The 14,280-nt window shown below is 45.5% G+C and overlaps 1 protein-coding gene across 1 annotated transcript in view; it reads right to left on the bottom strand.

The window, feature by feature from the left end:
• The window catches only part of LOC106811967 (FH1/FH2 domain-containing protein 3-like), a 50,913-nt gene that overhangs the window by 21,372 nt on the left and 15,261 nt on the right, over positions 1-14,280 (bottom strand). Inside the window, 2 exon segments of the mRNA XM_014815710.1 lie at positions 9,397-9,502; positions 11,086-11,153. Coding sequence (XP_014671196.1) covers positions 9,397-9,502; positions 11,086-11,153 — 174 coding nt within the window.

Below are 14,280 nucleotides of genomic sequence, written 5' to 3'. Positions count from 1 at the left end.
CTCTTCTCTCTCTCTCTCTCTGTCTCTGTCTCTGTCTCTCGTCTCTCTCTCTCTCTCTCGTCTCTCTCTCTCTCTCTCTCTCTCTGCGTCACCTACGTAGCCCTTCACTCCGTCAGAGAACTGGTTGGCTGCACGATTATCGATATACACACAATTATATTATCAGGAGTAGATAATAGGAGTAAATAATATACCCTATTAACTTTAGTGGTTTAGTTCATAAGTTACCCTGTATATCCTGTTATTATTATATAGACACTATTTACATAACTATGTGTATTATGGGATATTTATTGTCGGCTCCATATCGTATTGTGGCGGAACGAAGTAATACATAGGTACAGCTATAGGTAAAGTATTTAACCAATATAGAAATGGGCGTATACTCGTAATTAATTACACTTTAATACACCCATAAATACCAGCAAAATGACCCGTATTAACACGCTGAGCTAGGCTTGTCATTAACATTTCCACCTGGAGATTTAGCACCGCCAACAACCAGCACACGATCACTGCCGACTTGACAGCATGATAAATAGCAGGCGGGCCGCAGCCAATAAAAACCATGACAGGTTCAGCTCATCGGCACATAACATCAACATCGCCTGATCACACATACACGCAGTAGAACGTACTTCCACTCAACAACTAGCTGCCTCTATACTGTACGATTGGGGGGGGGGGAGTCATAAAACACATATACATGCTACTATGCCTGAAAGGGTCGTTGTCGTATCAGGTACTACAGATATGTACCCGTCGGTACATATATGTATACACAAAGTGTACCAGACTTGTACTACAGAAGTGTACCCTAACCCTAACCCTACCCCTACCCCTACCCCTACCCCTACCCCTACCCCTAACCCTGGCCAAACCTAAACATAACCCTAACCCTAACCCTAAACATACCTCATATAAAAATAAAAACATAATACTAAACCTAATACTAATACAACCTAAAACTTCCTCGGGTACATATCTGTAGTACCTGATACGACAACGACCCCATCTGCGCTACTATGCGGTACAAGTATATGCCTATGTTATCACGAGTGTGACAATATAGACAATCTATATAATAGTATATCTATCTATATATTATCAGTAGTTAATAAAGACAATAAAGGCATTTGTCTTTATTAACTCCTGATATTATATCATAATCTGATGTTATTACTGTATGTTGTATACGAGACAGATATCTGAGCGACGCATACGCGTATAACCTGGGAAACTTTAACCAGCAATTCGTTATGTCGTATCGTCTACTGCACGGACAACTAGCACCGAAAACTAATATCATTGGATGCAGTTTTCAGTGTTTGTCTGGAAAAATACAAACAAACGTTCCGACGTTGCTTTCTATAGAACTATAACATGACCGCAGCGCCAGTGCGCCTTGTTATAAATTTGTAATAAATATAAAGAAGTAGTAAATGCCATAATAAATAATATCTTCACTGGAAAACGCACGTACGCATCCCCCAAACACGCACATATATGAGAAACCAGAAAACAGAACAACAAATACAATACAATTTACGCTCTCTTCCACACTCGACCCGCAGTGACGCACACGCAGACATACAGGCAAGCAAACACGCACGCACGCACGAACGCACACGCACACACATACGCCAATGGATAAAGAATGCATAACTGAATGAATCATTCTCAGTAGGTAGCCAATCTGCGAGTTTAAAAAGTATGGTTTGCTTCGCAGCGCACACAATGGGTGGCAGATTTTTTTCACCAACAGACTAGAAAATCGCAGTTCACTGTTTTGATCCCATGTGTAAACAGTGCAAGCACCGTGTGACATCCTGCGAAACGTAATGTGAGTTCGAAGCAATGACTGCCAGTGCAATGTAATTATTTGAGTTCAGGAACAATGTATGTAAAGCTAACACACATCTAGATTGAAATAATTGCGATAAGCAAACTATACTAATATAAATTATTATCTGAGCTATAAAAATCCCGTGATATTGTTCTAACGTCTAGATTTAGTCCCGCTCATTTATTTTCATCACTAAAATAGGATAACTGCGATCATCGTGCAGGCATTTATACCTACATCTCGCTAATGCCGATTTATTATCATTTAAAATGCTTGGTAAATACCCCCCCCCCCTAAAACGCTGGCGGAACATCTTATCATCAGGGTCGAAGAGTAAAGCATGAGGAACCTGTAACAAGATAAAAATCTGAAAGATCACACGCAGTAACCAACGGCAAAAAACTTAACCCTGCCCTGAATACTGCGCCAGGCATATTTGGCCAGGAATACTGCAGCCTGCCATGAATACTACACCAGGAATAGTGTAGCCCGCCATGAATATTGCACCAGGAATACTGCACGAGGGATACTGCACCCTGTCATGAGTACTACACCAGGAATACTACACCCTGCCATGAACACTACACCAGGAATACTACACCCTGCCATGAACACTACACCAGGAATAGTGCAGCCTGCCATGAATGCACTACACTAGGAATAGTGCAGCCTGCCATGAACACTACACCAGTAATAAACTAATAATTATAATGTACCCTACCCCGAATATTATACACTGTTCTGAACCTGGCAGCTCTGTATACTGACTGCATGGGATGATAACATGATAACATGACAACATGACAAACTGATAACATGACAAGTATGTCTTCTATGGGTGCAGACTATGTACACGCAACGCAAGTGGTCTACACCTGCGCACTACGGGCACCCTTCGTTCCACCTTCATCACCCTCCATTCCACCTTCATCACCAGCGACAGCGTCACCGTCACAAACAACAGCCAGAAAGTGATAGTGAGACGACGCCCGAGTTTCACTGTCGTGCCGCGAGAGAACCAGTTACGCGCACGTACCTCGCAGGGAAGAGCTGTCATCGTTTTCTCTGGCGGTGATATACTGCGGCAAAGTATGCGCGACGACACACACAGCAGAGCACCTGCTCAGCAGTAAAGCACGCCGTGCGGTCGGCAAGCTCTAGCTATGCGACTCTCGCAGGTGAACACGGGTCGTTTCGTCGCGCAAACGACATAACTTACAGGACGATCACAGCACACGCGTTACTTGGTCCACGAGCAAGCAGAGACAGCGTGTAGTGACGTGTACACGTGTTGTCACATGGATAGTCATGCCTCTACGAGATGCACGGGGAAGCATCGAATCTCCTTTTAAATTCTATGCTCGTCTGGCGAAATCCGTGGAGAGTTTCGCCACGTGCTCTGTGTCCTGTTGACCTTTTATGAATATCTCTTGTACCTGCTCTCGTGCGATGGTGACCTCATATAAATATGTGTAGTATCTGTTCTGTGTCATATTGACCTTTGTTTAATATCCCCTGTAGCGGCTCTAGCTCATTTTCGTCTCTTATGAATATCTCTTGTACCAGCTCTATGGCATTTTGACCTCCTATGAATAACTATTGCAATTGCTCTAAGTCACGCTGACTGCATATGAATATCTCTTATATCTAAGCTTGTGTCATGTTGACCACGTGTGATTATCCTCAAGTAAAACTGACTTTCGAACCACGCCTGTCTTTGCGCTGAGTAATTTTGTGTTCTTGACAAAATAATCTCGCCTCCTTCCGCACGTCAACCGTGAATGTGCTTCTTCTACCACCTCCAAATCCTGTCAGCTCCTATCTATATAGCTATAGCAATCATTGATCACCAGCACAGGCGCCTAGTCTCAGGGACGTTTATACTAATCGCTACAGAATTCTTTGCCGTTACACTATATACACTCCGAGGCAGGTCAAGTTGTCAACTCCCTTCGCACGCGCTCCAAGCGTCCGAGCAATCTCCACGGGCTTACTCCATCCGTGCTGACGTCCACATTTACCGTATTAGGGTATTAGGTATCGGATTAGGGACAAGAGGCAGACGTAGCCGTCACGCTAGCGCGTTTACGGCGCGAAGGTTCGCGTAATTCTGCCTTGACTCTAACTAATGTGCTTCCCGTATAGCTGATCTCTCTCGTTGCAATGGTCGGCCTGGTAATGGATTAACACACAAGTACGCGTGCAGCCGCGGTAAGACATGCAGGCAGCGTACTCCTCATGTGCTGTTTGATTCTGAGTGCCTATAGCTGATCGTGTGTAACAACACGTCGCCACTTAAATTAACGGAATTGTCGAATTTAATTAACATTTGTGGTAACGCGTCGATGTTGCAAAAGTAAACACCTGCAATAATTAGGATCCAATGAGTAGTAAGACTAGATACAAAGCAACGTGTTACTATAAACACAAAATATAATCAATAATTGTAACTGGATTGAAAGTTTTCCTAGATGGAATTGCATGTTATTTGACCTTTTCTCCATAACAAACGTGACGATGCGTGCTGGAATTATGCACACCTATTTATCCCTATATCTATAGGTATAATGCGACTAAATTTATCCTAACTTGATAGATGAGCCTAGCCTGGCAATACTGACTAGCTTGATAGACTAGTAACTGGTTTATGAAAAAGTAATTGCGACTATAGCTATATACATAAGGTAAACGCCACACTGTGACTGACAAACAAGGTTCTGCCCATTCGATACGCGATAAGAGGTATCCATGGTTGGGATCTACACAAAGAAAGGCTGGGAACGGTTTCGTTTTTTAACGAACAGCTTCAACAATGAAGGTCGCCTGGGGTAGATGGTTCAGGCTTGTGCGGATAACACAATGCTGTGATTTAAGACGTCCATTCACTTTTTAGGTTCGTGGTCACTCACCCGATGGGTTTGAATTGTGCTGAGCTTTTCATTATTTTAAAAGATGGAATCTGAAACGACACGCCTCGAATCGTTTCCAAACCAGCGACCCGCGATTCAGAGACAGTGCGCACACTGTGCGGGAGCAGTGGGAAATGACTAAACTATGTGATTCAGCCACTTAGCGAAGAGAATGCGTTGAGAATGTAGTGTCACTGACATACAACATGGTTGACTGCAGCCTCTATCCGAGCTTTTCTGAACAGTGTGTTTTAATTAAACCAACAAAAACACACCACTACATTTTTTCCAGACATTGTTTTACGCTCTATTTATAAGTGTCTATAGAGTTACGATATAAATGCCTTCAATTTAAATACCCATCCCTTCCACGCCTCCGGAACTAAGATCTCATCATGATCTCATATATGTGTGACACATTTAACCGCTGTGCGTGACACTAGGGTTGTCACTATGGGGTGACGCCACAGTGTGTCAACCAGCGCACCAACTCGCTCCTCGCATCGTATGACCCTTGTCACCTCTAACTTCCCCCTTCACCGCCCGACTGTGCACAAACTACAACGCTATTACAGATATCCACGCAGTTAATCACTAAGAGTGACAGACTCGCCTCAAATCCCTGCAATTACCACCCGAATCGAAGCTATCAGGCGGTACTCATTACTATAGACACACACACACACACACGCACGCACGCACCCTCACTAGCATCCCCCCGCGGATCCGTGCCAGTGTCCGAACAAGAACCAGTTGCCGGGGTGACTGGGAGGGGCGCTGTGATCTAGGTGTGTGCGTGGCTGATGAAGGAGCTGGCCGGGACATCAGGGGCGTGAGCACCCACAGGTATTAGCAAGCGGAACTTCGCCCCGCAATCTACGCGGAGTGTCCGTCTCGCAAAGCCAGCTATTGTACATGTGTAACGACGGCCTAGAAGAAATTAGCGCCTATTGCGTGTAATGCGCGTATATATAGCATAACTGTTTATACCGTTATCAGCTGTTGTTGGGTTGGGTTAAGTTGTGTTGTGTTGTTATCAACGGTTGTTGTATTGGGTGTAGGTAGCTAGCCCCGCCGCATTAGGTGGGACCAGAAGCATGCATTAATCTATGCGCTAAAGGTGCGAAGAAAATGTTCCGTGTGACAGGAGTTCGATCCCGTGTGTAGGCGCGGGCAGACGGTGCAGGTGTATCACTACAGCCCCCACGTTCTGCAATAAAGAGAGACAGAGAAAGAAGGGCGAAAGAGCGAGAGGGAGGGAGAAAAAGGGGGAGAAAAGAGAGTCCGAGAGGCAAAGAGACAGAAAGCGTGAGAGAGAGAGAGAGATTCGACAAACAGACAGACAGACAGACAGACGGTAGCTATAGACATTGCTAATCGGAGGATAGGGAGAGAGCAGTTTTACCTGTTTGCTTCATTACCACGGGAGATATACGCGCCAGACAAAATAATTCCTTTACGCGATGCCGCTTCTAATTTGATCTCGTGCGTGCGTAATGTACTCGTGCGTGCGTAATGTATTCGTGCGTGCGTAATTTACTCTGGCAGTCGCCAACGATTGATTCGCAACGACGCCTAGGGCTGTCTAACTAACTCACTCAAGAAAAAGCAGAGAATTCACTCTTACTTTCGGATATCAGTAACTAGCGCTATTTTGGCACTAAATGTTCGCAGGGACAGCCAAAACACACTTTCCCTGGAAACTTGGTTTTTCGGGTAGAACAATTAGCGCGACGACGCATGACAGATATTTACAGCCACACTTTCGGGTGCATTTTCACGTTATGAGGGGAGAGGGCAGGGGCGTGTACAGGATTTGTACCAGGGGGAGTCTAACCGTTAACCCAAACTTGCGAACACGTGAAGGGGGGCCCTCCCCCAGAATTTTTTTAAATTAGACCCCCTTAGATGCGTTTTCTGCGCGAGCAGGGGGGTCCGGACCCCCCCCCCTGTACACGCCCCTGGAGGGCAGACATATCAACAGCGAGATATACTGAGTCAATACAAAATTACAATATGCTTTTGCAAAGGGTTTCCAGCGAAAAAGTGCCAGCTTGCTTTCACATTTATCACTGTGAGCAGTACATACGACTCGGCAGATAACCAGGGAGAGGGTTTGCCTTAAAACGGGTATAAAATTCTTTTAAAAACACGAGCGCACCACGAACACGCATCTGTGTGATAACGACAGACAGCAGCACGTACGCTACTGCAGTTACGCGCGCACAGTTGATTAGTCTGGCTGGGTTAACTCCAGGCATAAATGTAGCTACTGGGTAACGCGTCCAGCGATGGCACCCACACGCGCACACCCCGCCTCGTGCCAGATCAAACCAGTTACTCGCCGCATTTGCGGCTCCAGCTCGCCCCTAACTCTTTAGCCGGATGCTCGCAGCACGTTACGTGAGCGTGCAGCAGATTTCAGCGCTAATATTCTCAATCACCCACTCACTCACTCATTCACCGAGGGTCGATGCTGATAGCGAAGACAAAGACGCAGGTGGAGTGGGGTGTGTTATGAGCAGACGGACGAAGGCAGAGGAAGGAGGAGGGACCAGGTTCCGTAGCAGAGCAATGTGAGGGGAAAGAGGAGAGAGAGGAGGGGCGGGGAGCTCAGGCAAGTAACAACCCCCGAAATTGAATGGCAATCAGAGCTGCTCTTGGCTATAGCAGTCAGCCCTGACGTATAACGCTCGCACAGCCACCAGAGACAGACACTAGGCACACACACACCAGGGACAGACACTAGCCACAGACACCAGGGACAGACACTAAACACAGACGCCAGGCACAGACACAGCCACCAACAACAGACACCAGCCAGAGACACTGAACACAAACACTAGACAGACACCAGACGCAGGCATAGACACTAGACACAGACACCAGACACATACACCAAAAACAGACGCCAAGCACAGACACTAGAAAACTACCAGACACAGCCACTAGAAACATTAAAACGATTAATTCGTCATTAAAACGAGCCAGAGGGCAACCACAGTCATTTGCATTGCTGATGAAGGTGGCAGTGGCACTGGTGATGAAGGTGGAAGTGATGAAGTGGCATACTTCACGCGGCGGCATGATCTACAGTAATTGCTATTGAGAATAGATCACAGTGAAGACTAGTTAGAGTCCATTCCCTCAAGGTACAGTCAAACCTGCGTTGACGACATCCCTACAAAGCGGGCGTCTATCTGTAGGGGATACTTTCGACAGTTTCATTGTCATAAAGTACGGTTACCTTTATAGAACATACACCTATCCATAAAGGATAGTTGGAGAGGGTTCCTTCGAGTCTACTACCTTCTCCCTCTACTACTACCTTTGCTTCTGCCTCTGCTTCTACTTCTATTGCTACTTCTGCTTCTAGTTCTGAAGTGTGTGTGTGGGGGGGGGAGGGGTAGTGTCAGGTGTGTTTAGGAGTTAGCGTTGCCTGACAGGCAATGTCTGCACCTCTTTAGAGATATTGTTGTGCGCTGGTACAAATCTTCAATACCATGCACCGCACAGAAGAAGTTTTACTATAGTCCGCTGAGCAATCAAATTACAGTATGTTTGCTAGCAACTGATTTATGGTGTCACTACATACAAGCCAGGGGCGAAATTAACTTATTTACACATTTCCTGGTACAAGCTAGCAGATCTGCTTCCGAAAATGTGTAAGCACATTTCTGATGGAAAGGCTGGGAAACCATTTTTTATCCGCAATGCACCCAGTGTTGTGCCGCATGTTACGCGCTGTCTTGCCAGAGGTACCTCTAGTACCGGTAGTAGAGGTATAGGCTATAGTGCAAGAAAGCACGCGAACCTGCGCCTATAAATAACTGCTATGTACCATGCTAAATAGTAATTATTTCACGAAGAAAACTTAGGATTTCTATGCAAAAAAAAATTATATTTTGGCTGTCACTTTTCCGCTGGAAAAGAAACAGATTTTTTCTTCACGTCGACCTGCTGTAACCGTTAACACCCCAACACAAACACATGGACGCACACACACACACGTGCGCTAAAGCTAAGATGAGCTGTGTTTGCCTGGATTCAGGTTCAAACGCACTACTGACACCAAGAAGTGTATCTCTCTGTTACCGGTCCCAACCCACATAGCTAAAGGGCAAACGCCAACGCTGTGCAACCAGCCACCCAACTTAATTTAGTTAACCAAATTATTCTGGACTGCGGAAATCACATTAATATATTACCATAGATTAATATGTATCTGGGTGTGCACTGTCGTACATTCATCATGGCATATCTCTGTTTGCTTCATAAGCCATAAGCAGTGCATTTCCTTCATTACCCATGTCAGACACGTGTGGAGCAAACAGGAGGAATGGCGGAAGGAAGGGAAGAGACTTGCGACATGTAGCCTCACCCAATTTATACGTGTTTTTTCACGCATTGACGTCAAACTGCCGACGTTGCGGAACTTCAATGCCAAGCATTGTTTTTTAGAAACACACCTATTTCTATTACGATAATGATTAGATAGAGCTGGCTTAGAGATGGCCTTGATTAACCTGCTGGTGCCGGCGTGCTGTGGACAGACGCGAGATGGAGATTTCTTCTGTCAGAGCATTGTAAACTAAGATGCCATGCCTCGAGCGCGCAGTGGACAGATGAAGCACTACTCACCCCGTAAGATGTAGTTCTGGTAGTTCTGGTCGGACTCTGATCCGACCTTGACAAGACAGGCCAGCCCGTCGTTCTGTACAAACTCATGCACGAGGTCCTTGTCATCCTGAAAATTAACGTTTTAAATGATCACGTTTTAGATTTTACTGCGACCATTCTAAACTCAACTAAACTCTCCTGCAAGTGAAATAAACACAAATTAAAGGCGCCTTCGACCAATACGACCTGGCAACTGGTTGCTGTGCGTTGATTCAGTAAATGTTTGAGGACATCCTTGTACATCCACATGCCCGCACGCACGCGCGCACGCGCGCACGCACAGACATGCACAGACATGCACAGACACGCACACACGCACACGCACACGCACACACACACAGACACAGACAAACACACAGACACACACCACACACACACAACCACCACACACACACACACACACACACACCACACACACACACCACACACACACCCCCACACACACACACACACACACACACCACACACACACACACACACAGGCACACACAACACACACACACACCACAACAACACACACACACACACACACACACACACACATCACACAGCACACACACACACACACACACACACCACCACACAGCACACACACACACACACACACCACACACACACACACACACACACACACACACACACACACACAGCACACACACACCCACACACACACACACACACACACACAACACACACACACACACACACACACACACACACACACACACACACACACACACACACACAACACACACAACAGCGTCAACACACACAACACAACACACACACAACACACACACCACACACACCACACACACACACACACACACACACACACACACACACACACACACACACACACACACGTAGTTAGTAAGCCTACTTGCACTTCATGCCAAAAAAGTTGTTTTTACAAATATGCTCAGTGTGAAAACGTGACAGTCCTCTTTAGCTTGGCAAGACGAAGCATCCATTTATCAGCCGTGGACCATTGTTAGGATGTGAGCGAAATCACGGGAAAGAATGACAGATGGACAGTCACAAACTCGACCGCGTGCGTTAATGGCTGCATTAGGCTTACTCAATCATTGCCCGACCGGACCTATTAACAAGGGTTCCATAATGACGGAGCATTGATCGATCAAATCACGTCAATTCTTCACAGCGCACCTGCTAGGGGTGAGCTGCGGAGATTGGGATATTTTTCTCGGGTATTTTGGGCCTCATAGCCATTACGAGCAACGTTACAAGGACAAACTGATGATTGAAAGAAGACCAACGTAGGCTGATGAAACATGCATATACATTTTGGTTTTACGGGGATTTAGAGATTCTCACTTTTTGTGAGTATTTACTTGTGTATTGGGACTGGAAAACCAGTTTAAAACGGCAGAAGTGTAAAATGTCAATCAGCATCGACCCAAGACCTTATCGAATCTCTACATCAATTCAGTGTGCGAACTTGTTCCTGACACGAGGTCTCGATGTACATGTCTGTTATGATGATGATCAAGCAACTGCTGTATAATCAGCCTGGTATAATGAGCCTATCAGGCAACAATCCGAGACATTGCCTCTAGCTGCAGGTAATGAGAAATACAGCACTGACTGTCTGCACGAGGAGCGCAACACATTTCGATTGATTCTTACCTGGAAGAGCTGCTTGAGAGAGAATAACGCCCTCCTGAGCTCCCGTCCGCTTGAGTTCAGCAGCTTCTCTGAAAAACGATAGGTTTTTATTCGATTTGAATACACACAGGGTTCTGTGTAAGCCAGATTTGGGTGCAATTGTCAGACCCATTCACATTCCAAATGGAGATTAAAATTCACAATTCCAAAGCAGATATTTACTTTATTTTCACAATTGGTCTATATATTTTTCGCAATGACCAGCTTTTTTATCAACACTACATATTATTTAATAATTCCACCATAAAACCACGTTTTTCAATGTTTACCTCTACATGCTTTTATACTTCAGAGCAATGAGACTTCAAGGTCTAGTGTGAATTACATGTTTCACGTTTTTCACTAGTGGGCGTTTTCTATATACCACCGGTGCATAGCATCACGCCAAACAATCACAAACGGGTTAAATTTTTCACAAAATAAATCATCAGGTACTAGACACAATTACGCAAATTTTTACGTACATAAAACCCTCATATAACACCGAGAAATTTAGAACCCTCGAATTACTCTAGATTTACTCCTGTAATAAATTCACGTACTCCTGATTTACTGCCATGTACATCAATGTACCACGGACTAATGAACCTTGTAATATATATTAATGCGCCTATGACGTCAGTCTACTGCTGTGCATGAGCAATCCTATTTTCCCACCATTGTAGGACGTTAAACAGTTAACGTTCTGCGAGCACACGTGATGACGCATGCAGGTAAATAATCACACGGCATTCGTGAAACCATAAACCGCACGCAGATTTTAAGAGAGAATCGTCAGCTACAATATGCGATGGTGATAAAACTGTGGCAGCGTTAATACCTAGCAGTAAAGAGAAGTGTTTCCTGTTAGACTCGCATTGATTACTCCGTAACTGCGCTACTCTGCGATCCTCGGCTGACATTACGTGCAATATAGTGTGCTCTACCTTCGCACTAATTAATTTATAAGAGCACTCACTACACCTAACTTCAATTAGACGACTCCTGCAGGCTTTCTAGTGTTCCTGAATGCCGAGTACCGCGGTCGTACCATGCGCAGGTTTATGTAAGCAATAAAAGCCGAGGTCCGAGTGACCTGTAAACACTGCATACCGAAGCTAGCTAGCCATCGTCGCCCTTCAGTATGAAGAATAAATCAAGTTAACCCTGCTCCATAACACATCATAGATAAGATCGATCAGCCGTAGTGGCTGGGCCGGAACACCGTGATTGACGGGATAAAGGCGTTTATTCATTATTTCACGTGCCTAGGCCGTATCTAACAATCTGCTAACTTTGGATCACCTACTACACACGACCCCAAAAATTATTCAGCTCACTAGTAAACCAGTATTCATCCATCTGATGTCTGCGCGAACACCCACGCAACACCCACGCACGCTGATGCTTTGAGGCCCGAGAAATAATCAACAAATACCTGCATTGTTTGATACCGTGCTTGGTCTACGGCTGTGAGTCTTGAAGTTGTTCACAGAGAGGTATAATAGTATTATAAGAGCTATGCTAGCAGCGTATTTGCTGCAATTGATTTTTCTACGCCATCGAACACCACAAACACGCTTGCATATACGCACGCACGCACGCACGCGCGCACATACATACATGCACGTTGTTCATTTTGCGTTTCGAAACGGCGCTTTATGCATGGCGCATTCTGAACAAGTGTTTTACGAATCTACCACAGTGACCGCGTAAGTGATTGAGAATGGATCTATCTTGGTTAATTTTTACTGAACCGTGTTGATTCAAAACGTACTGCTGACGTTTCGCCTCCTATCAGGAGGCTTTCTCAAAGCTTACTGAAGTTATCAGTTTTGACCACCAGATGGTGTCGTGGTCAACAGCTTGGTCCACACGTGACTGAATCTGTATCCCCCTCGTCACGGTTGCTGTTCGGGGTCTTGCGGATGCAGATGGCTTCCTTAATCCAGCACCTGATTTTGATTGGCTCGCGATCGATAATCTTCTAATTATCCCGATCGATGGTGTGATTGGCTGTTCACTACGTGGGGCCGCGATCGCGGATTTGGTTATTTCGGTAGCCGACTGTTTTCGTTGGGCCATTGTGAAAGATTTGGGAGCTACGGAGTCTACGTCCTTTTTATGTTCTTTAAAGCGTGTTTCAAATTTGCGGCCGGTTTCTCCAATATAATTGTTTCCACACATTGCACTCGGTATTGATTGAGAATGATCTCTCACACGTTCAGTGACAGCGGCTGTTGGAATCAGTCGAAGTACTCATTGTGTCTCACTGTTCGCCTGTTCTCCCAATTTCGAATTATCGCATGTATAACACATTGCCGCATGGAAAATACGGAGGCTGCATTATTCAGGAGAAGGATTTCCTCACTCATATACGTAACATAAAGAATCCCGGTGTATTCTAACCAAGAGGGAAGATCGGGGGATTGATTTCAAGATAATAATTTCACTGGATACCGCTGGAATGAAAGCGGACAGAAACCGGCTCGATGGGTATAAACTACGCGACCACATGTCCAGTTGTCCACTCAGTTAGATGGAGTGTCAAACCATCACTCACGGCAAGACGCGACAGCGCCAGCAGTGCCACCGCTGCAAGAACATTAATCATAACCTCGACTGATTTATTACTGCACGTCCTACAACAACTGTAAAGCATTCCGCGTGCTTGTATGTGTGTGTGTGCGTGCGTGCGTGCGTGCGTGCGTGCGCGTGTAAATGCGTGTGCACACACGCGTGCGCCCTCTCTCTCTCTCTCTCTCTCTCTCTCTCTCTCTCTCTCTCTCTCTCTCTCTCTCTCTCTCTCTCTCTCTCTCTCTCTTAGTCTCGGAAAATTGGTCACAGAAAAAGTGGTCCCAGGAAAAGTGGTCACAAAAAGTGAACCTCGGTTTGCTACTAAATACAGGGATGGAGCTTGAAGGAGCAGAGGAGCACATGAATTGGGAAGAAGGAAGGAGAAGAGAGAGTGTGAAATTTCCACCTTCTCATACGTCTTTGCAATAGTAAACGGATGTTCATTATTTGTAAGCAATTTTCTTCGGACCAAATTCCACGTGGCCAATTTCCGATGACCACTTTTCCTGAGACCAACATTTCCCACACAACTCTCCCCCTGTCGCCCCCCCCCCTCTCTCTCTCTCTCTCTCTCTCTCTCTCTCTTCTCTCTCTCTCTCT

Source organism: Priapulus caudatus, unplaced genomic scaffold, assembly GCF_000485595.1.
Source record: "Priapulus caudatus unplaced genomic scaffold, Priapulus_caudatus-5.0.1 Scaffold596, whole genome shotgun sequence".
In the NCBI taxonomy this organism is placed as follows: Eukaryota; Metazoa; Priapulida; class Priapulimorpha; order Priapulimorphida; family Priapulidae; genus Priapulus; species Priapulus caudatus.
The sequence above is the reverse complement of the archived record's forward strand: the minus strand, read 5'-3'. Positions and strand labels throughout refer to the sequence as shown.